This window comes from Heliconius melpomene, chromosome 10, assembly GCF_056956725.1.
Source record: "Heliconius melpomene rosina isolate 202511_hmr_F chromosome 10, ASM5695672v1, whole genome shotgun sequence".
NCBI classification, from domain to species: Eukaryota; Metazoa; Arthropoda; class Insecta; order Lepidoptera; family Nymphalidae; genus Heliconius; species Heliconius melpomene.
The window spans coordinates 12,751,682-12,775,711 of record NC_140398.1 but is presented as its reverse complement, the minus strand read 5'-3'; the positions used below and the strand labels follow the sequence as shown (position 1 = coordinate 12,775,711).

At 30.3% G+C, this 24,030-nt stretch overlaps 3 protein-coding genes and 1 pseudogene across 4 annotated transcripts; 2 read left to right on the top strand and 2 right to left on the bottom strand.

Moving 5' to 3' along the window:
• The first annotated feature begins 89 nt into the window (after nt 1-89).
• Roc2 (Regulator of cullins 2) lies at nt 90-23,553 on the top strand. The gene is made up of 2 exons (XM_085190676.1): nt 90-332; nt 23,233-23,553. Exons 1-2 carry the CDS (start codon nt 179-181, stop codon nt 23,412-23,414), a joined length of 336 nt encoding a protein of 111 aa, XP_085046802.1. The 5' UTR covers nt 90-178; the 3' UTR covers nt 23,415-23,553.
• Nucleotides 640-4,660, bottom strand: LOC146535732 (facilitated trehalose transporter Tret1-like). Its single transcript, XM_085190675.1, has 3 exons — nt 4,447-4,660; nt 3,205-3,324; nt 640-3,029 (listed from the first exon to the last, which is right to left on the bottom strand). Exons 1-3 carry the CDS (start codon nt 4,531-4,533, stop codon nt 1,767-1,769), a joined length of 1,470 nt encoding a protein of 489 aa, XP_085046801.1. The 5' UTR covers nt 4,534-4,660; the 3' UTR covers nt 640-1,766.
• Nucleotides 7,746-7,898, top strand: LOC146535731 (5.8S ribosomal RNA; annotated as a pseudogene).
• On the bottom strand, nt 9,139-15,080 carry LOC146535730 (facilitated trehalose transporter Tret1-like). Of its 2 annotated transcripts, none has more exons than XM_085190958.1 (4): nt 14,644-15,080; nt 11,982-12,440; nt 11,217-11,330; nt 9,139-11,003 (listed from the first exon to the last, which is right to left on the bottom strand). In XM_085190958.1, exons 1-4 carry the CDS (start codon nt 14,716-14,718, stop codon nt 9,738-9,740), a joined length of 1,914 nt encoding a protein of 637 aa, XP_085047084.1. In that variant the 5' UTR covers nt 14,719-15,080; the 3' UTR covers nt 9,139-9,737. The 2 variants fall into 2 exon arrangements, with proteins under 2 accessions (XP_085047084.1, XP_085047085.1); XM_085190959.1 differs by lacking the exon at nt 14,644-15,080 and adding an exon at nt 12,529-12,668.
• Nucleotides 23,554-24,030: the final 477 nt, after the last annotated feature.

Here is a 24,030-nt window from a genome sequence, read left to right as displayed (position 1 = left end):
TATCTCATTTTACGCTATGTTAATATCTGCGGTAAACGATAACTTACTTTATGAATCTGTATAATCTGTATTACAAATGTCATAACATTCCGAATAAACAGATGTCAAATATAAACGTCAAATTGAATTACTTTGTTAGGCTTTGAAAAAATAACAATTTTAAATTTTTATATATACAATGTCTGGAGAGGACTGCGAGTCTTTAGATCGTGGAGATAATGATAGTCAAAAACCAGATAAGATGTTTACCCTTAAAAAGTGGAATGCGGTGGCTATGTGGAGTTGGGATGTGGAGTGTGATACTTGTGCAATTTGCCGCGTTCAAGTAATGGGTAAGTCTTGATATTCATTTTTTAAATTTTCATATTTAGAATTTAAAACTTTTTATATAAAAACTTAGTAACGAGTCAGCAATTGTTATATTGTTTATCCAGATAAACAATATTTATACCATTGCTCTTAAAGAAAATTTAATTTCTTACCATATAATGTAATTCCTGCATTTCAATAAAATTGAAGACTAATAAACCAAAAATGATTAACAACATAATTTCGCTAAGTATTTAAAATGATGTACTTTGCCCTTTTTGTTCCTTGCGCTTTTGTAACTAATTGGAGACTTCAAGAATAATAATATAATTTCTGTCAATTCCTTTATTCTTTTATCCAAAAAATACATAGAAAATGTGTTTTACACTAATAGATCAATCTATTTTCCTAAGCCTAATTTGTTACAACCATCATATTTCTAATATGCTAAATAAGATGTTATAAAGAAACAAGAAAGGGAATTAATATGGCTAACCCAGCTCAAAATATCAACACAACTACTATATGTAATAGAATCTAATTTATGCAATTTAATATTTACCCTATAAACATATATAACAACAGGTATAATAGATTTTTAAATAATACAGCAAATAAATTAGTCAACAAACAAAACAATTTCTTGTCTGTTTTATGGTAAGAATATAATATATAGACTAAAAATATTTTAGAAAAGCTATAAACATTTCAATGTAAAGAGCGGAACCCAAACGCATCCCTCTAAGAGACCGTTTGAGCACTTGGACCACTAAGTCATATTTTCTTATCATCATTAATGGTCACAGACCAGTCCAGTCCTGCTATTTAAAATTTTATACATTTTCTAAAATATTTTTCCATGCTTAGTGTTAATTTAATACTTGAAAAAAAAAATTGTACAGATTATTTATAATTAATAGTTTATAATAATTTGTCAAAACTATTTATATAAGTTTTATTGTGTGTGATGAGATGAATTGTTGGTCTTAATTCATTATGATTATGAGATATAAAGTTAACTTAAAACTAAAACTAATATATAAATACTTATATAAGTACAGTTGATATTTACTAGGCCTTGATAAATACTGATGTGATAAATCGGAACTAGATTGATTGACATGTACATGTGGTATACATAAGTATGATGGTCATCATCTAAGCCCAGTGATTTTTCCAACCTATTTTTTTCACATTCAATAACTTTCAATGAATGGATATATGATCCATAGGAATGATTAAGCACAATAATTATTCTAGTTAAGTGGGTTTCTATTATATTTAAATTATTAATTGTTGAATTATTTTCTACTGACTATTCCTTATGATTTGTAAATACCTAATAACACTTTACAACAATATGCTTTACAAAATTATTGATGTATTGATTGTAATAAATAGTAAAAATAAATAAAATGATTCCAATACTTTCATTTGAATTTTTTTGTAATATACTCTTAACACCCACTTGGAAGTGGTTTTATATTAGCAATTGAACTCATTCTACGAGTTCTAGCTTTTCTACCAGTTAATTTATTTTCAATCTGTTCTAGACTTTTACCTCTAGTCTCGGGTACACAAACAACTACAAAGAATAAACCTATAAAACAAATGCAACCAAATAACCAAAATGTACCTGCTGGTCCTATAGCTACTAAAATGTTATGAAAAGTTTTGGTTACAATAAATGTGCATAGCCAGTTAAAAGCTGTACAGATTGATGCCGCTCCACCACGTATCTTGGCCGGTAATATTTCTCCCATCATCAGCCAAGGTATTGGACCGAAGGCTAAAGAGAATCCGAGTAAATATATCATAAGACTAGTAAGGGGTAGCCAACCTAATTTAGAAACATCCATGTGCATATCATCACGAATATAAAAAAATGTACCTAAAACGACTAATGTGATAGTCATAGTAACTGACGAAATATAGAGTAAAATTTTGCGTCCCGTTCTATCTATAAGTGCCGTTGCAAAAAATGTTGAAATAAAATTAACAACACCGACTATTATTGTCGACAAATTTTCATCAACTGAACTGCCGGACATTTTAAAAATTTTAACTGTGTAAAATATAACTGCATTTATACCCGACAATTGTTGAAAAAGCATAAGTCCTAAGGATATTAAGATTGCCTTCATGTATTTCATACTAAACAGTTCTTTAATTGAAGATTCATTTTCGATCTCTGCGTCAGTCAGGGCTATATCACGCATTTCATTATCAATTTTTGCGTTAGCGCCCCGAAGCCATTGTAAAGCTTTACGCGCGTCTTCGTTTCGACCGCGAGATATATACCAGCGGGGAGTTTCCGGAATCATAAACATCAACAATAAAAAAGGTATAGGTAGAGCAGCTCCAAGATAAGCTAATTGGGACCAGTCAAGATATTTCCCAGCGACGTAGCATATAAGAATACCAATATTTCCAATAGCTGTAGGGAACAATCCTAAAGTACCACGAACTTCCGGTTGAATCGTTTCACCAAGATAAACAGGAAAAGCTAAGGAGCCAATACCAACGCATAAACCGCATATAGCTCGCCCCGCTAATACTAAGTGAACAATTTTAGCTGTAGCTATTAATATCCATCCAATAAAGAAAGGCACTGCTGTGACGAGGATTGTTCGACGTCGGCCGATGTAATCCACTAAGGGCCCGCCAAGCACTCCTCCAGCTAGCGCAGCCAGTGGCATTAAGCCGCCGACCCAGCTTGCCTGTTAACAAAATATTCAATTATTTAAGTAATATAATTAAAATAATATTTATTATCGAAATTTGAAATATTCCAATATCAAGAAATATAAACCAGCTCAAATATTTCTATTTGAGCATATTTTTGCTTTTAAATTTCATTACGTTTTAATTAATTAAAATGTAATCTGTTCAAACCTCTTCTTCGGAAACAGATATCCTTGTACTATTTTGCATAGTAACAAGTGCTGGTGATGTGTAAGCCGATGAGAATCCAACTATCATTGATCCCATTGATACTGCTACTGCTGCTAAGACCTAAAATCAAGTAATCATAACATTGAAAAATACTAAACTCCTTTATTAGGTGTTCTTCTCCCGTGAGAAGAAGTGCCATTATAAGAGTTGCTCGGTCATATTCATTCATTCATGTTCATATTCGGTCGGTTGTTTATATGAACTATATTACTATGTTTAATAATATTTTGTAGGGAGGTGTGTACGAACCGCCTACAACCAATTTAAGCAATCATCAACAATGATTGTCTCCAATTACGTGAGTACCGTTAAATCACTTCACGTAATCGATTATATTACCTACAACGTATATGAGCGACTTCTATGTATTTACCATATATTAAAAAATAATATTGCGATATTGGAGAACCGTAACAAACTACGCATTTGTTGAGTTCCATAGCAATTTTTCAAATTGATAAAGTAACTAGCCATAGCAAATGAAAAATATATGCATGAATGAAAATATTTGTATAAGGTATTAATATTAAAATATCTCACCTATAATGTTAATTTAATATAATTTAGAATGTTTAAAATACATTATGTATCCGACAATTACGTCTAGTTAATTTTCTAATAAATATATTATTCTCTTAATGATAAAAACTAAAACAGCCCTAATATTATTATTATTTATTTGTTCTTAATTTGTTTTTTTTTTATTTTTTTATCAATAAATCAAATTATTAGGTGCATCTAGATTTATTTTTAATTTTCATTACTTATTAAATTTGCATTAATTACATTATCTGTATGCATTCCAAATTGCTTATTATTATTTATTTTAGAACATTTTCTTGTTAATCTTTTAAAAATAAATTATTTTTAAATACAATAATATTTATTGACCGAAACAACCTTAGGAGCATGGCAGAAGGACGGAACCTTAGTGTAGTTCTTTAAGGGGTTGTCCCAAAAATAATCTCTCTTTTTCAAATTGGGCTGTGTGAGTAATATTTGATCTATTGGAGACTTATAATATAATATTAACTTCCACTCATAAAAAACAGAAATTGTACATATAACATTAATCTTCCACTAAAGCGTGTTTCAATATAAAACTATTACAAGGCTTGGAAGAAGCACGATGGTAAACTACTATTTTATCTAGAGTTTGCTAAGGACTATTTAGGTACATACCTGCGAAAATGTATATTTTGGTTTTTCATAATCACTACCACTCACTACTATACTGTAATGTGTATCTGCTCTCATTAATATCTTCATTTTATTCAATTAATTGCTTATTCCTTAATATATTTAAAATACAATTGATTTAAATATTTGTGAACACTGAAACAATGTATTGCGTACATGTACCACTGAAGAAATGACCATCTCTCGGCGCGGTCTCAACGATTTATATGAGAACTAATTGATTGACAAAACTGATTGACTTTCGAGGTTGCGTTATTCAAAGGCTTCCACCTAAAAGAACTAATAAATATGTAAATAATTATTTATATTCTAAATAATATAATTTCCATTTTATTGTACACCTGAGGCCAGTTCAAAATTAGGTCACAATATGCTTTATAATATATTTACAATATTTTATAAGGATAAATGATGATCAAAAAAATATAATAGAAGAAAGTACGAAAATACGTAATTAAAATCGAGCTTCGTAAAAGCTTTTAGATATATTACGCACAAAAATATTTTAAAACTTAACATGTCGAGGTAAAAAAATAATCAGATTGTAATATAAATATTATGTTGTTATAACAACAGTCTTGATTTTATATAACATAGTTTTATTATTAGTCATGTTTATCGCAATGTGCTTGCTACCTAGAAATTCTGCAATAGCATGTGTATGTTGTTTATAGAACGTTATGGCTCTCTGTAAACAAAAATTATGGATAAACATCGTTTGTTTAACAAGTAGAAAAAAACAAGTGCCAAGTGAAAAAATGTATTCGAATATTTAAATTGTAATTATTGATAATGCTCAACAATAATAATTTTAAACATATACTTATAAGGGCTGCGCTTTTATTGGGGGCTGATAAAATTCTTACTTCTGTGTAGGTTTCTTAGTATTTTTAAAGACAAAATCAACATCTCCTCTTAGTACTTAGGATAGTACTTATAGTAAAATGTTATCTAAAAATAAATAAAATTTACATATAAAAATATCATCTAATAACACCTTTTTAAATATTTTATGCTATACTTATCTTTTAATACAATATTAAATGGCGTATGTAAAATGTTAATTTTCATGTTTATTGATTTATAACATAGTAATAAATTTGATCCGCATTCACCGTACAGTACGTTCAACGAGTCGTTGCCGTTAAGAAAATTGTGAAATCAAATTGCGCAGCTTTTTATAGCTAACTTTAGTGAGACCACGACTCGTTGACCGTCCTATAAAATATCCTAGTTTACTTTTTTATTTCATCACTGATAACGTTCACTTTGTAAAAGCGGCGTCTCTGTGCAGCAGGGTGATTTATTACAAAACAAAACTACGAAAAGTGCGAAAGCGATAGTACCTAAATCTGATTAAATATTTAATACTCATTCTAATATTTTCTTACTTGGAAGTATACACCCAGGCTATAAGAACAGATTTTTTTTTAATTGGTCTTTCATATGTGACCGGTTAATTTTTAGATAATATCCTTTTATAATATTAATCACTAGCGGACCCGGACGCGGCTACGCCTGCTTGAAATATAAGAATATAATTTCTATAGAAATATAATTTCAATCTAGATGAAATGCTAAAAGTGACTATTATATTAATTTTCATAAGGATGAATATCAAAATGACGCGGTAACGAACGCGGTCGCGTAGCGACGACGGTTGTTATTAACATGGCAGAATAAATTGCATGTCAAATTAGAAAGTATTTTAATTTATTAGTATATATGTGTAATGTAATATTATATAGCCTATAGCACTTCTGAAGAATGCAGCTTTCATACAAAACAAAAATAAAGTAAATCGATCCAGTAGATCCAGAGATCTTAGCGTTCAAACAAACAAACAAACTCTTCCGCTTTATTATATTAGTATAGATAGAATATGGAAATAAAGATCAACTCTATCAGTTGTGGGTCAAGATCGTTGAATAGACAAAATTTATATACAAAGGTTACGTATTTATTATATATTCATAATTAGCTTTGTTAATAAAGAAATAATATTTGGGAAATATGTAAAAACCAATACGACCCTCATTCTATTCTCAATTGGAATGCTTATATTTTGTTCTTTACTTTTAATTGCAATCCTACAAATTAAACTATATAGCTTATAATAATTAAACATTTTATAAGTAGCAAAGAATATCCTTACCAATAAAATTTAGTTCTTTTGCTTAAATCATGCCCAATATTAACTACAAGTATATAAGGCAAAAAATAAATCCTGGAAATCATTTGCGAATTACGCGTTAATCTAATCTAAACGAACATACTTATAGGTAGATTTTACTGCGTCTAAATTTTAATTAAAAGTCGTTACGAAATTTTGTCAACACTTCATAATATTCTTAAGAGTCTACCGACATTACGCGGTATAGTAGCAGTGGAAGCGTTCTGTTAGTGGATAGTGAAAGCGGGTTCAAATCCCAACGATATTAACTTGTGTACTGAAATAATAATATTGCCATTTTTTCGATCTTAGGGTTATTTCCTATGAATGACGGCCGATCATAATATATCGTAACCAAAAAGTGTGAAATAAAAAAAAACCTAAAAACAAAAAACCTGAATTTCAAGCTTAATAACTGTGGGACTTCTACTTCAACCAATTAAAGTTTAAATGGGTTCCGACTGTTAATTCCAATAAAATATTGTTTTATGTTTACTTTTTATACAGTCGAATTATTTTTTATATAGTGACGCGTGCGCTGTGTATAAGATAAGGTTTAAATATTTTATTTCGTCACTCATTATCTTTCTGCAAAAAATACTGGCTTGTAATAATTTGTGCAATAATTTTAACTAATCTATAGTTAAAATTATTCCACAAATTATTACAAGACAGTATTTTTTGTCAGAACTCTACATAGAATAATTAAAAAAAAATAATTACCTAGAATTTTATATTTTTAATTGTACGTAATTTTTAATATTAAATATTCTAATAAATGTTATTCTTCTTATTTGTATGTATATTATATTATTACAAATAAAGTAAAATAACAAAGTGTAAATATTATTATTCTTGAGGCCAGTCGTGGCGCAGGAGCACAAAGTGTGACTGTAAACCGACTGGTTATGGGTTCGATCCCCACTCGAGGAAATGAAATATTTATTTAAAACTTATATTTCCGTTTCTTCACTCTGTAGTAGAGGCAAAGGGCGGCGTTGACTTCCGAATTCGGTAAATGAGAACGGGGTGTCTCAACACCTGTTGTATGTTGGTTTCCTCTGCCTCCTCTCCTGCGCTCCTCTGCCTACCCTGCTGTGCGGGATACAGCGTGAAGCTGAAGTATTATTTTTTAGTCGATGAAGAACGCAGTTAACTGCGCGTCATAGTGTGAACTGCAGGACACGTTTGAACATCGACATTTCGAACGCACATTGCGGTCTGTGGGGTTACATCCAGGACCACTCCTGTCTGAGGGCCGGCTGCATAAAATAATTTCTAGTTGTCCAATACACCAAAAAGGGTTGTTATAGGTATAAGTAATTATGTCAATCAATAATAAAACAATTTTTTATTTAAAACTAGTGGGCCCGGACGCGGCTACACCCGCGAAAATATAAGCCTAAATAACTAAAATAAATTAAAAAATAATAAGTGGAGATTTATTATTAAAAAAAAATATCTGAGTAACCGAAATGAACAAACAAAAGAAGTAAAAGTACCTAAAGTTTGCCGTGCGCGCGTCCTAAACATTTTTCTATATTAAATAATTATTAATTTTTGCGAACAATATTAAATAATATCCCAAATGATTTAAATTACATTATTTTAAGTCTATAACATCGGTATGGATAACCGAACTGAGATAAATAAATTATAAGCAGCAAATAATTACATAAAAAATAGTAGTAATTCGAAAATATATAAAAATTTATTTATTTTATTTCAAAGTCATCTGCCCGTTCGCGTCGGTCATACTATACCACTCGTAGGCTAGGTCATTTGGAATCAGTGACATCTCCTTAATTATTTATTACAATGTTATACAGTAAACTATAATTTCAATCTAGTTGAAATGCTAAAAGTGACCATTATATTTATTTTCATAAGGATGAATATGAAATTATAGAAATCATCTAATTTTTGTTAATGTATACAAATCTATATCGGCGCGCGCCATGTATGCATTAAGCAAACTCACTTTGGGTGACGTTTTCTTAAAACAACAAACTTTGCAAGCCGTTGCTTAGCAACGCGTAGCGACGATTGTTATTAACATGGCGGAATAAATTGCTTGTCAAATTAATTATTTTAATATATTGGTATATATCGAAAATATTACAAATATGAGAAAAAAAAAAGTATCCTATGTTCATCCCGGGACCCTCAAGTATCTCTATATGAGTATTTTATCACAATTTAATTAGCGGTTTGGCCCTGATTGCGTAAAGGACAGACAGACAGACAGACAGAGTTACTTTCGAATTTATAATATAGGTATGGATAAACTAAATTCAGAAAAGTAACAACATCACAACTGATCTATAATGGAGCGGAAGAGTCCTAATGGAAACGGAGTGTCTTAACACTAGGTTCACAGGTTCCCTCTGTTCCCTCTACCTATCCTCTGCTTTATGCGGGGCTTATTACAGCGAAAAGCTAAATAAATATAAAAAAATAAATTCTAAATAGGATTCACAAAAAGAACTTAAAGCACAAAATTTATTTGTTAGTTGTATATTTTTATTAAAAATAAACATATAATAAATATACGTACGTTCCGTAATATACGGAATCACATGTAAATTTTCTATTCTTATTCTAAGATTTACTACAATTTAATTCTTACATTTCTAAATCACAATAATAAATCCATTGTAATATTTTAAATATATTTTGTCATGATTTATTATAATTTATTAGTACAGATCACATATTTCAAAAATAGGTTATCATATTTATTATAAATAATTATAATTATCTACTTTATTAATAGGTAATGAGAAAAATTCTCAATATTTTTTATCCTACATGTACCAAAAAGTACTGGGCCGGTTAAATAAATTTATATCAACACCATTTTGCTCACTTATAATGTAGAATTAAAGGAACTATTCAATGTCTTATACAATTTTAATTTCCTATATTTACAAATTTCACATACTAACAATACAATCCAAATCAGTCTTCAAAGTGCACATTAAGTTCTTTGCGCGCCACACTAATCACTATCCTATATTGTGTTCATGTAATATACACCAAGCAAACATTTACTCTTTGGTGCTCTTGCTGGAATATGTGAGACACCTGCACGTTGGTTTTAGCAGCCGTTCTGTACTGGCTTATTATTTCTACTAATTGTCTGCACTCGTCGTGAACCACCGGTCAATTTTCTTTCGATTTCTTCCAAACTTATGCCACGAGTTTCAGGTACAAAAAATATAACAAATAATATACCAATTACGCATATTACTGAATAAAGCCACAAGGTGCCGTACATACTGATTAAGGCTATTACGTTGTCAAATGATTTTGTGACGATAAATGTACACGCCCAGTTGAAACCGGTCGCTAAAGATGCTGCTGTGCCACGTATCCTCGATGGTAGAATTTCACCCAACATCAACCATGGAATTGGTCCAAATCCAATAGAGAATCCTAAGACGTAGATAATTAGACACGCTAATGGCAACCATCCGTAACTACTGACATCGGATTTCACGACTTCTCTGATGTAAAAGTATGCACCGAGAGCTACCAGGGTTATGATCATAGAAACTAATGAAATGTAAAGTAACATTTTCCTTCCTAGCCGATCTATTATAGAAGTAGCGATGAAGGTTGATACAAAGTTAACAATTCCGATGATGACGCTGCATAAATTTTCATCAACAGAACTTCCAGCCATCTTAAATATTTTCGCGGCGTAAAATATCACAGCATTGATACCACTCAGTTGTTGGAATAACATCAGGCCTAAAGATATCAAAACAGCTGGGAGGCATTTTCTAGAAAATAATTGTCTAAACGCATTACCACCATCCGCAAGGTCTGATTCGGCTTGCGATTGAGTGAGTTCACCCATTTCTTTTTCAATATTCACATTTCTTCCTCGTAACCATTGTAAAGCTTTTTGGGCATCTTGATGACGGCCTTTAGTAATGTACCATCTAGGCGTCTCGGGAGAGATAAGCATCAATAAAAAGAAAGGTACCGGAAGTGCTGCACCGACGAAGGCAAGATTTGACCAGTTAAGATAAGTTCCCGCTAAATATGCTAGAAGTATTCCTGTGTTACCAAATGCTGTTGGTAATAATCCTAGTGCTCCACGCACTTCTGGTTGTATAGTCTCACCGACGTAAACAGGGAAAGCAAGACTCACTACGCCCACGCACATTCCACATAAAGCTCTTCCAATAAATATCATAATAACATTAACTGCATTCCCAATAAGCATCCATCCGATGAAGAATGGTATCGATGTGCCCATAATTGTTGCTTTTCGTCCAAAATATTCTATTAGGGGACCTCCGATAATACCACCTACAAGAGCAGCTAAAGGCATGAGACCACCAATCCAGCTATTCTGTAATAATAAAAACAAATAATTTAGTTTTGATTTGAAATTATAACACATTTTTGTTTGCGTTTAGACATCCGCATTAAAGACGAGATAATAAGAGAACTATACAAAGATACGTCTTCATATCTGAGGGAAAAGTATTGTAATAACAATAATAGTAAAACCCATAAGGTCCAACTGTCATTAAATTTAGTAGGTTTTAAATGATTTTCTTACCTCTTCGTGTGTGATGCTCAACGTTTGATTCATGCTGGGTAAAGCTGGTGATGTATAACCAGTCGAAAATCCTACCATGAGAGAACCCATTGATACAGCGAATGCTGCGTAGATCTGCAAAAAATAAAAGTATTTAAATATTAATTTTACAAATATACTACTTATAATTACAAACCTACAAATACCTGAGGTCCTTTCATATTTGACGTTTTAATTATTTACGTCAGAAATATATGAAGTAACATGACTCTAACCCGGAAAGTTCTGAAGTTAAGCCAGCTCGAATCGAACTTTTATGAAAGAAGTATACCAAATGCAAACAGAATTATTTTGTTTGTAGTTTGACTAACCTAACCCTAAAACCTAGCCCTTGAACAAACAAAGCAATTACATGGAACATTTACTTATTCAATGTTGCATTTGCAAGTCTTAATAAGTGAATATAAGAAAATACAGTTTTTTTTCTCATTTGACTTTACAAAGATTGTATAATTTATTTTACGTATGAAAATTATATATTCTAAAATAAATTATATATTATAACTAAATTATAACAATGGACGCTTCATATTTAATTTAATTATATATATTTTAATTTGAAATGCTGAGAAATATTTAGAAAGAAATATAATGAAATTAAATATACAAGCGTATTGTTGTGATGATGGACGCTTTGAATTTTTATTATGTATGGAAAAAAAACTCATTTACCAATTATATCAAATAAAATTCCCCATTTAAAAGAAAAAAAAATCTGTCACTGACCTGTGTCCATAAAAATAGCCTTTGTGTCGTTGGTCCATAAGGTTGAGCATCTCCATTAATTGCATAATCAGTTTTGACTTTGATACTATCTTTGCTTAATTGTTTCACGAATGGTACAGAATTGCGCAAATTTTCTTCCTTAGCACTTTTTATCTCCATTTCCATTTTGTATTTGAATTCGTTTCCCAGACTAATTTGACGTAATTGTTGAAAATGACGACGGGTCTTTTCAAAGGAATCCTGCTCGTCTTCACTACTGCTTTCTGTAGAAGCGACTTCAGGTATTGCTGCGTAGTTTGGTACAAGAGTCCCTTGAGACCCGCAGGATGTTGCTAGAGACGTACAAGTTGTTGATGCTGACAACGTTGCCCGCGAGGGAACTCTAGCATATTTTGGTCCACGAGAACGGTATAAGCGTTCCTCGTCCTGTTGGCCACGGCGGCCCTGGTCGGTCCCACCCTGCGAAAGGAAACATAGAGTTATAATTACTTTTATTATTTTACACACATTACTTTACTTATTTAAAAGCTTTACGGTACATCCGTACCTTCCAAGAACTCAACAATACTTTGGACAATATCAAATGTGTAACTTAACAATCAATAATGTAGGAGGCATCCGCAAACAACTCCCATTTATTATGTTCACTATCTTATGTGCGTAAGACAGCAATAACGATAAGAGTTGTGACCTCGTGGAGTCTCGGGTCAGACAGAGAAAACATTTGCTTATGACCACTTTAAGTGTGCATATGCCTTAAGCATGTTTTAGATAACCCACTGGTACATTTAGAGACCACCCTGACCCCATCACCTTTTTAGACGTTAATGAAATATAACAATTACTACATGTCTTTACGTATACCGTGCAAGCACTGGCTAGCCACACACTGAGGTTCAAATAATAAATTCATTATAGATCCCTTTGATATATAGATATATATCAGGTACATGTCAAGACGTTGACTTATAATGGTGCTTGTCTTCACTTTAGCGTAAACAATTTCTTCAAATGTTTTATTGTTACAATAATAAGAAATAACATTTTCGTTTAAGAAATATATATTTTTTTTGTATTTCGACTAGCCCTATTTTGCTAGACCTACATACTTGTTTTAATGAAAACATTCCAATAAACATTGAATTTACATAAACAATTTACATTGAATAATTATTTTTTCAAGTAATGCAATTCTTCTTCTCTACTTCTTTAAGATATGACATTAAAATTTATAAAAATGTCGTATCGCATTAGGTCAAATTACTACAAAATATTGTTATCTAAAAATGTTCAAATACTATTTATTTAGTTTATGATTCACTAATTCATCCTCCATATTGTTGTAAATAAAATAATACTTATAATATAGTTTTATATTTAATAAATTTTCCTTGGTTTAATTTTCCGATGATGATGGTATTTAATTATATTTATCGGGATTGAGAGCAATGTTGGTGAACCTTACACATAGGGTCAGTAAAAGTACGAGTAGGTATCACATGTTATTCTTGACATGAGGCTGTCTAGTGATGAATAAAATATCAAGGTCGAGGCTAAAATTCATCCTTTTAATAAATAAATCATAGTACAAATAGTTAGCAATATATTGCTAGTTATGCATGACCATGGCATTGGGCAGGAAAAGTAGAAAAATGTTTAATAACATCCACCAATATCAATAATAATTTAAAAATTAGATTTGGAAAATATTATATTTTTCTTGCAAATTGTGCTTGATATTATTTTAATATTAATATGAAATACCCGTCTTTAAATATAAACAAACTTGTAAATGTACTATTTAAAACATTTATCGATTAATAACATCGATAAGGCCTATCGCGGAGTGTAAATTTTTAAGTTATTTTATGCTACTATTTAAGTTCAGAGCCATCTAGTGTAGTCTGATATAAAACTGAAATGTACAAGCTAAGGTTTGTCTGTAATAACTTGCTTCGGTTGTAGTTTCTTTATTCCCGATAGAGAGCGCTCGTTGCAATTTAATTATTGCTTATTTAATAAAATTATTTTATATAAGCAATTTTAACATTTATTCATATTATGTAACTAAAAGGACTATTTGAATTTACTGTGCAATTTATTTAGTATTCTAATATACTTAGTTCTTCTGAACATAATAAAGTCTGAATAATCGCTTACTAGGTGACATTTCATTTATAAGGTTTGCGACCTTGATTAACATTTTTTGTACTATTTGCATTTGATGCATATATTACCATGAAATAAAATATTATAAACTACTTTCAATAAACTGACTTACAAGGTTACTATGACTTTGCCTTTTAAAATTAAAATAATTAGATATTCATAATATTTGTATAAAAAGTTAATTAGGAATATTTTTTAAATAACTTTAGTAATATTGTATTAATTGAGAGTTGAGAGTGATCTTTTGGTAACATTCGTTGCCGGGCAACGGCAGGGACCGACCGCCGCCAGTTAAGATGACACGAAATCAGTGTGCGCTACGGAACAGCGCACATAATTTTCCAGAGCTTTCTGTCAAATATATACTTTATGCCAGTACATTTTATGAAAATTTATTTAAAATTTTCCATAAAAATCCATATTAATGAAAAAATAACTTTTACATAATCTTTATAAAAGTATAAATAATAGTATGGTTTTTATTACGACTTACCATTTCAGTGGAAAGCTGTTTCAGGTATCCCATTATCTTCCCCACTGCATTGGGGTTATTCTTGTTGAAACTCATCTTGATAATTTCACTTCAATTGTTATTAAAACGTCAATAAACGTCCCGAGACGCTATACAAAAGTTTTTTTTAACACTTGTCTCTTATGCTTATTTCACGTAAAACAGACACATCACTGATCGGAAATTGGAATATATTTTGTTGTAACAAAAGATAACGACAAGCGTTTTTACTTTGACGTTACTTACGTTATATATAACTATAAAATAAACAGATTATAAAGTCCAATTGTTTTCATTCAAAATATATTTCGCGCCTCTATCCTTGAAGGGTGCACAACATTCAGTAAGTTCAGTAAGTATGTTGGCAGCGCGGCACTTTATTCTTCAGAGTTCAAGTTATCTATTGAAACTTGCAGATGGCAGCGCAGACATTTATAGAAGGTTGGTGGCGTACGGCGTCGGCTGCCGCTTCCCTTGCCCCGCTCGCTCCCCTCCCCCATCCCCCACGCGTCGTAACTGCTTTCAGTGTGGGTGAAATGTTTTCAGTGTGTGTGCACTCACTCACGTATACGTCGAAGCCTGTACCTGAATTGCTTTGATAAGTTACATTTGAAATTGGATATCAAAAACTATAAAAATTCTAATAAGTTATTATCACTGTAATTATAGTAGATTGTTATGTGAAGGTAGTTTAAATTTGCTAGTTCCTTGTCTATGTTGAATTTTACCTAACATAAATATATTTTTTTCATAATATCTTGTACAGTTCGTACGTTATAAAGAAAAGCTAATTTTAAGAGAGAACATACATCTTGAAACAGAGAAAAGTTAGTAAATACTTTCGTTCATTAATTGAAGTAACAACCGTCGCGTGCAGTAAGTCACGTCGTAAGTATACCCCCTTGGTATCTATTTTTAATTTTAATTAATATTTGTGTAATAAGCTGTACCCTAGTTATTTTTCATATTCCAATACTATTATTAGTATTTATTTTAAGGAAAATACTGTTGTTTGTACGTGGGTACATGTGCACCTGTAAATTAATAATTCAAATAGAAAATAAAATTTGAATCTAAATTGTACATATTAATAAATAAAAATTATTATTCTATATTAGAAATATACATAAGGTAGTAAATATGAAGTTTAAAATATTGTATAATTAATTGCTTATTTGCGTTGCACAGTTCCATTATGTTGCAACGCATATAATTATGCAAATTGCCTATAGTTTAAAAAAGCAGTTTACTTTTTTTTCTCGCAAAGCAGCGTAAGCAGAGAGAACTGAGTGTTGAAACGTTCTGTACCTCACTTTCTTCATCATTTTCAAGACGTTTCGTGTTAAGTAACGGCGCTACAGGGGCGGAAAAATATAATTTGTATACCATCATTTCCCTTAGCAGAGATTGAACCCAAAACAATTGCGATTGCTGTTAGTATGTAATTGACATACATATCTACGTTAATTATAGTTACGTAGATTGTTTGAAATATGCGTAAAATTATACTTTAAGAGTGATTATTTGTGTGTGTGTGTGTGTGTGTTTATACACAAGAATGAAAATCATATAAGAATTGAAAAGAAATATATTATATATCAGTATTTTTTAGTGTAAAAAACACACTAAAAAAACTAAAAAAAAAACCGTAAATAATTCAAAGAAAAAAGCTTGTATTCTGGAGTCATGAGTACCTAAATAATAAATATGATAACAACTAAATATAAATTATCAATTGATGTTATATTTATAGATAAAATTTTCCTATTAATCATTATTTGGCATGTAATTTTACAACAGCCATTTTCAAATGCATAATATTATACTACATTTGTTAAGTGGGCGGGACTCTACGTCATAATATACGAACACGTCATAGTCGGGAGTTGTTTTTCTGAAGACCGAGAAGTCTGGTCTTTCCTGTTACTATTATTTGTTATATTTAATACTTGTAAACCCGTTTTATTATATTTCAACAATATTCAAATTCTTAAAATATTCATCTTTTGTGATAAATCTTATATTAAAAATCTCTACATTATACTTTATAAGATGATGGTTAAGTCGTACGCATACCTAAAATATATGCAAACGAAAGACTAGTACTGTAGTATTTCCTGCACTTTTTGTATTATCAGGAAGAGAATACAAGGGAGAATTGTAATTAAATATAATTCTCTAAGATGCAACGCATGCGACTGTCTTCCTACTGATGATAATAGCTAATAGCACTAATAGCACTTAAATCACATATCAAACAAACTCTCGACGCTGCTGGGATCACTGCGTAACATTGTAAGGTGTATACCGTGTAAAATGCGCTACGTCATTTATAATACGCTAGTCAAACCCCATTTGCTGTATCTGGTAGAGGTTTGGGGTAGTGCCGCCAAAACTAAATTATCAAACATACAAAGAGCTCAAAACAAATGCATTAAACTGATATTTAATTATCCACGATTAGCATCAACAACAAAAATTTATGAAAACACAAAAATAATGACAATTCGCCAACTGCACGTCTACAACATCTGTATCTATATACGAAAAATACTTAATAAAACCGTACATAGTAATATATCCTTTACTAAAATACAAGATGTTAGTGGACGCTCAGTTCGTGAATGCCGAGCTAGTTTATTGGTGCTGCCCAGAACAAGGACCAATTACGGTAAAAAAATGATAACTTTCGAAGGAGCGCAATTTTACAATAAAGTACCATCACTTATAAAAAATGTTAACTCATTTAACACATTCAAATTTCAATTGGCTAAATATGTTCGCGATAATTATTAACAATGTGTTAAGTAAGTACAAAATTTACTATTTTTGTCACAGCAACTTAATCTTAAATTATTATAAGTTTGTATTTGTAAATGTAATAATTGACAACGACAATTTAACTATTGTGTTAAAGTATCGTTCTCAAGTAAGTGGCTTAGGTCTTATTGAGAATAAATGTCTATAAACTGAAACTGAGCTAATAAGGAAATTGTACAACTGTTTATGTCATATTTACATCAGCTTTAAAATTACTAAAGAAATCAGCTAAATACAAAAGTATCCATTATGAATATGATTTTTTTTCTTTTAGTTAAGTATAATTTTGGTACCTTATGACGTCTCTTCGAAAATAGACACGCGGTGCGTGCCCACAGTCACGTTCGCTAGACGCATAGGGATACATGCGACACGAAAAAATGACTGCGTCAACCTGCCCCGCCTGCTATTGCTACGCATACTAAATAAGGCTTAACTTTAACGTACTTGAACATAGATTTATATTGTAGATTTGATATAAAATCGTTGTTTTTTAGAGATTTCTTAGAGCAGTAACACCAATAAAGACTATTCTATTCTATTCTATTCTATTCTATTCTCAAATCTTTGTTGTATACAAAGTTGACTATTTGAAAATTTTACGCAATGTTATTCTTTAATAAGAATTACAGAATAAAATTAACCTAGTACCTTACAGCTTTGCTGTTAACTATGTCGAAACTTGTATATTCTCTAAATTTCTTTTATGTTCAATAGACGCGATTGCCGCCTATACAAACTTTTCTGTGGAATATTTATGGACACGTCCGTTAGTTGCGTCACAAGTGACTGGCATTGGCAAAGGCGTCGAAACAGAAAACACACACGCATACTTACCGGGCGTGCATTCACCGACTTACACACACATGCAGATCCAAAAACCCAATGGAATATTACTAGCGGCTGCAGGCGGGTCCCGTCGGCTTTCTCGAATGTTCTTCCATATAATGTTCCTGATGTTCCACTATAAATAAAACTATTTTGTTATTATAGTTTTACTAAAAAACAATAAACTCTTTAAAAGTTGTCATCTAGTTTGCTGCCTTGTGGAAACATAATAAATGGTCTTCATATTTTATACAGCTTTACTTGGTATGTGACAAGGATAAGCCTTTAGTATTTTTTTTTATGCGTCCAACAAATTTGCGGAAAAGGAAAATTACTTAAGATGAGTTTCAAAAATGAAATTGACACATTTGTGGTTTATTTCCGAGACGCTGCGATAAAAGATAATTTATTATGATATTTAGTATACAGATGCTTGTGTGTCACGCGTCTCGCTTATACGGGAGTGCCTTATCTTATCAGTTAACAATAGATAATAAATTGATTAAAAATTTCCACCGGTGCAATGAAAGTTACAACATTGCTTTTACCTTAAAAATGTTTTCCATAGAACGCTTGGCAAGAGATAAAAATAATAAAAATATTGAGGATATCATTAAGCTTTGTCTGTCAGGTATATAATTAAGAGAAGATAAAAAAAAACAATACTTTTAAGTTTATTGACTTGAAATTCAGAGAACAAAGTGTTTTAAAAGTAATAAATAAAAATACAGTAATAAAAAATATTGAATTTTGTTTAAATATATACTTGCTTCATACATTTGATAATATATATTACTTGAAGTAGTAACACTTCATCAATACTTTAATTCCTTTGATATCGTGTTATTTTTATTATTGTTATGAGGCTGTCGTTGCGCTCTGGGTTCGATTCTCACTCGGGGAATAAGTTATTTAATATTCACATTTCCTGCGCGGGAAGCGCGGTGTTGATTTCCAACATTCAACATCCAGTCCCTGGAGAATGAGGCACTAATTGGGGAAAGGAAGTGTCTTAATAGGAACCTGAGTGTCTTAACACTAAATTTCCATACACCTTTTGTCTATCTTGCTACGTGCAGGTATAAAATAAATAACTATAAAATGTATAACTTAGATATTGTCTAAGTAAGTATTAAAATTAAAACTTAGATCCTCACCACACATAATAATGGAATTATACGTTTCCCATAAGAAAAAAATATATTCAATTCATGGATTTAATTTTTTATTATATATATAGCACATACTTCATTTCTTATTTTATATATAGCACATACTTTATTTTAAGATAAGTTTACTTGTTGTCAGCTTTACCTTTATTTATTTAGGTACCTACTACCTACTGAGTTTAACGCTTACACAGCTCTCCGCTCGGTCAAGGCTTATTTTTATTAGCATACACTGAATTCATCGCAAACTATACGTACCTATTAATATTTTTAATGCTACGGTCTTATATTGTATCGATTATATTATACAAACTAAAACATTAAAAGTTATCTGTTATTAAATATACAATTAAGTATTAAATCATAATAAAAAAGAAAAAAATTGTAAAGGAAAAGAATTTGATTAAGTAAATATTTGCAATAACCATTCTTTTATAAAATGAACTTACTCGACTACACAAAAAATTAAATATTTCTTTTGGTCTTGAAATATTGTAAAAGATAAAACAGCTCTGTATTAAAATTAATTTTTATTATTATGATGATTATAAATGCTTATGAAGTGAATTTCAATTTTGTTCAAGTAATAAACAACTTTTGCGGAAATATATACGAAAACATAAACAAGCAATAATGACACAAAAATGGTATAATGTAGACAACTGTGTCTTTAATGTCAGTATGTCTCTACCTACTATAATATATGGTAAGAAAAATTAACATAATATAATAATGATAATTGTAAAATAGTAAATATTTTTTGAAATCATATTTGATTTACGAAGCTGTGTGTTTTAAGGGTTTTGCCGTCTCTATGTTTATAAACAGCAAAAAAGTCTTCTTAAGTCTCTCTTCCCTAAACGTACGTACAAATTCCAATTTTTGTATGATCGTACAATGTTCTTCATTTAAAAGTAAAATAACATCTTCAACATGCGGTATTTACGTTACTATATGTATATGTAAATATTTATTATGTACAAACAAACTTGTTACGATTGTGCGCAGTACGGAATACGGATAACACATTATATGCATAAATAACAATAATTAAATTATTAAAATGTTAGTTACGCTGTTTCTTTAATAATATAGTAAAATTAAAAGTAGGTACACGCAAGTAAAATTGAGAAAACAGATTTTGTATTCTATTTAATACATCTAAACTTATTTTGAAGAAAGATTGTAAAGTATTATATATTATAACAATGGAAATCATTTTCTATTTATTGTTTCAAAACTTTCGATGAATAAATGAAGAATATTATTAAAATATAACTTTATTTTAGCGGAATTTTATATACAAAAATGAATTAAAAATATAGACAAAGAGTTTTGTTAAAAAAGGTTTTTTATTGACCTGATTTTGCGATGACATGCACAAATAATCTTAAAGTGTCACGTATGTGAAAACACGAAAAATCGAAAAATGTGAAGCAGTAAATTTTGTAGAATATTATAAACGGATCCAGATCCAGAAAAAAAGCTAATATTTTGTCGCAATATATTTTTTTAAATTACTTGACCTTCATAAAGTTTCCTTGTGTATTTAAATCTAATTCAGCATTTTGTTTAATCAGACTAAATTCTACTAATTACTAAATTACTAAATTCGACTAATTCTGTATTACGCATACTATAAATTGCAAGAGGAATTCGAGCCCGCTTTTTTTCGTTTAAGTATAAGGTTTGTCTTATTAAATATATTGAAGCGTTATAGCTTTTAAATATATTGAAGCATTTCTTGAGAATAATATAATAAATATTTGTATTTTTCAAGCGGGCAAAGCCACCCAGGTCGGCAAATTTGTTAATCATATAATACATTTTTAGATACTAACTATATATTTATAGCTTTCTATTATATTATAAGTTTTAAATTACAATTTACCAGTATTACATTCTAAGTTGTTGGAATATATCACAACCAGATAACTTCGTTTGTACAAACAGTTCTAAATAAGCACTTCGGTGTTATAGACACAGTCAATTTGCTTTGATATATTATTTGCGAAGTACTTAGATCCGAGTATTTCTTATGTTTATACTTAGCTTTAGTGAAGAGCCGTATTTATGTAAATTAAATTAGCAATTGGACCGGGAATTTCAATGGTGACCCATTACTAGGGATTTCAAATTGAATTTATTATACGACTAAAATATTATTTTTCATTTATATAGTGCTTATATGTACATTTGCCTAAAAACAGGTATAATATTTAAGCTATATATTTTTATGTTATATTCATACGAACAATTATTTTTATTAGCAGAAATTTAATTGTATTGTGCTTAAATATTTAAATATTTCAAGTATAAATTGTATTAATTTCCATGACACGTATTTTGCTACTTGCTATTGTAGAAGTATACAATTTGTGGCGCAGTTGCAATTTGCATAACTTATAACATAATGTGGTTGCTTAAAATATACCTAAAATCGACCATAACAAAAGTGTCAAGTGTGTATTGAGTTTGAGGTTGACGGTTGACCAATTAACTAAAAACGTATTTTTTTTGACGAAGCAGGTGTATTTATAACTATGATTAATTTGATTTGCTAAATTATTTAAGCGGTAGCAGTAGCGGCTGTAATTACCTAAAAAGAGTTGTTATACGAGTTCTTAATCTTTAGTTTAAAAATAGAGTATAATAAAAAATACATCCTCGTACTAATCTATTTTAATTCTGTACCCGCATGCTAACTACGTATACGGACGACGATTAAAACTAATTTTACTTTTGAAGGTTAGGTTACGATATCTTCAGGTTAGAGGTTGGCAACGCACCTGAAGCGTCTTTGGGGATCACTTACCATCACCCTTATTTGCCTTTCCTTTTATAAAAAATGTACCTTTATCGGTTACGGTTTATGGGCCATACTAAATTTAGTCTTTGCGGCATTGGTGGCTTTTAATTTATTATTTTTGTACGTTTTAAATAAGCGCATATTAAAACAAATATGATGAAGTTTTCTTTTATTGCTCTACAGTATAAACCAACTTTTTGGTGTGCCTGAAAAATATTTTCTGGGAAATGAATAAATAGTAATAGCATAGAAATGTATGATTTTATTAAACGTGCCTATTTGTACTTGCACATCGTTGTATTAATTCTGAGCAGGATCTACGCCGTAATTTATTTTAAAGATTCTGGTATACTAGTACCAGATTTGGAAACTACTTTACTAGTTTGCAGTATACCACAGAGTCTATATAAAAATACAGATTAACGCCATGTTGATAATTGGCACTAAAATTGAAAATTTACACAAAAATATTACGTAATAACGTTCTTAGGTTGTAATCAAGAAATCTATAATTATTTATGTACAGACATATTTATGATAATGTTATTTAATAAGCTAACTAACATAATGTGTACCTGCTACTGCGTATAGCATTATTTATTTTCCAAGTATAAATATGCAGTTATAAATTCAAACATTCGTATTTTATACTCTACGTTAAAATTCCATGTTATTCTTCATGTTATTATATTTTTCTTAATTCGAACACAGTGATGATTTTCCTGCGGAAGTGGAATGCTTAGAAACAAAAACATGTTTAAACTTCCTCCGTAATTTACATAATATAGTATTAAAATGTCAGTAAAATACGATGTCGTTACGATCTGATGCAAGCAGTAAATATTTATGTTTCGACGTCAATACAGATATTTATGACTTCTTTGTAAGGAAGCGGTAATACTTTTATATATATTCGTATTCATATCGATTTATTTTTGTTCACAGATGCTTGTCTACGTTGCCAGGGGGAGAGCAAGAAGGACTCCTACGGCAAGCAAGACTGCGTAGTGGTGTGGGGCGAGTGCAACCACAGCTTCCATTTTTGCTGCATGTCCCTTTGGGTTAAACAGAATAATCGATGCCCGTTGTGCCAGCAAGAGTGGTCTATTCAACGAATGGGCAAATAATCATACTTATTTTATAAACCTGCTACTAGATATTGGTATTTCATATTTATATTATAAAATGTGATATTATACATTTTTTTGTCTCAACTTCATTTAAAATGTCATTAGAGGAAAATAAAGTACTATTATTAAAATATAAGTCACGTTTCATTAACATATGAGTTATTTTGATATAAGTAGATTTCTCATTAGCGACCCAAACGCGGCTTCGCCTGCTTAAAGTTACTGCTATATTATAGCCAAATTATACAAAGTCTTATATTGTAGTCTTAGTATTCTGATGTATAAGCTACAGTATTGTAAATTTTTATCTATATTGATTTAGTACTTTCTGTGTGAAAGCGGACTAAACTAAGTAACTAACTACTACATAAACTTGCACATTTATAATATTGTGATTACAAACATATCGAACATATCAGTAAATAGACTAAGAAATCTGTGTTATCTAGGTAAACCCCCAAAATTACTAAATTCATGGGTCCAAATATTTAAAAACATTTCACATTTGTATAATATATTCGTATATTGGTTTTGTCGCAAATGCACTTGATAATTACGAGTAGAAATAGAATTAATAATCATATAAAATTCATTTCTACACCCATTTAAAATG

What these genes read in the sequence shown, in the direction of transcription:
- Roc2 (XM_085190676.1), top strand. Translation starts at nt 179, where the DNA reads ATGTCTGGAGAGGACTGCGAGTCTTTAGATCGTGGAGATAATGATAGT. An exon ending in TTGCCGCGTTCAAGTAATGG is followed by an intron (nt 333 to 23,232) that starts GTAAGTCTTGAT and finishes TTTTGTTCACAG; the next exon opens with ATGCTTGTCTACGTTGCCAG.
- LOC146535730 (XM_085190958.1), bottom strand. Translation starts at nt 14,718, where the DNA reads ATGAGTTTCAACAAGAATAACCCCAATGCAGTGGGGAAGATAATGGGA. An exon ending in GGCTATTTTTATGGACACAG is followed by an intron (nt 11,331 to 11,981) that starts GTCAGTGACAGA and finishes TATTTTTTGCAG; the next exon opens with ATCTACGCAGCATTCGCTGT. An exon ending in TGAGCATCACACACGAAGAG is followed by an intron (nt 11,004 to 11,216) that starts GTAAGAAAATCA and finishes TTATTATTACAG; the next exon opens with AATAGCTGGATTGGTGGTCT.
- LOC146535732 (XM_085190675.1), bottom strand. Translation starts at nt 4,533, where the DNA reads ATGAAGATATTAATGAGAGCAGATACACATTACAGTATAGTAGTGAGT. An exon ending in CAAAATATACATTTTCGCAG is followed by an intron (nt 3,325 to 4,446) that starts GTATGTACCTAA and finishes ACTTGATTTTAG; the next exon opens with GTCTTAGCAGCAGTAGCAGT. An exon ending in TATCTGTTTCCGAAGAAGAG is followed by an intron (nt 3,030 to 3,204) that starts GTTTGAACAGAT and finishes TTTTGTTAACAG; the next exon opens with GCAAGCTGGGTCGGCGGCTT.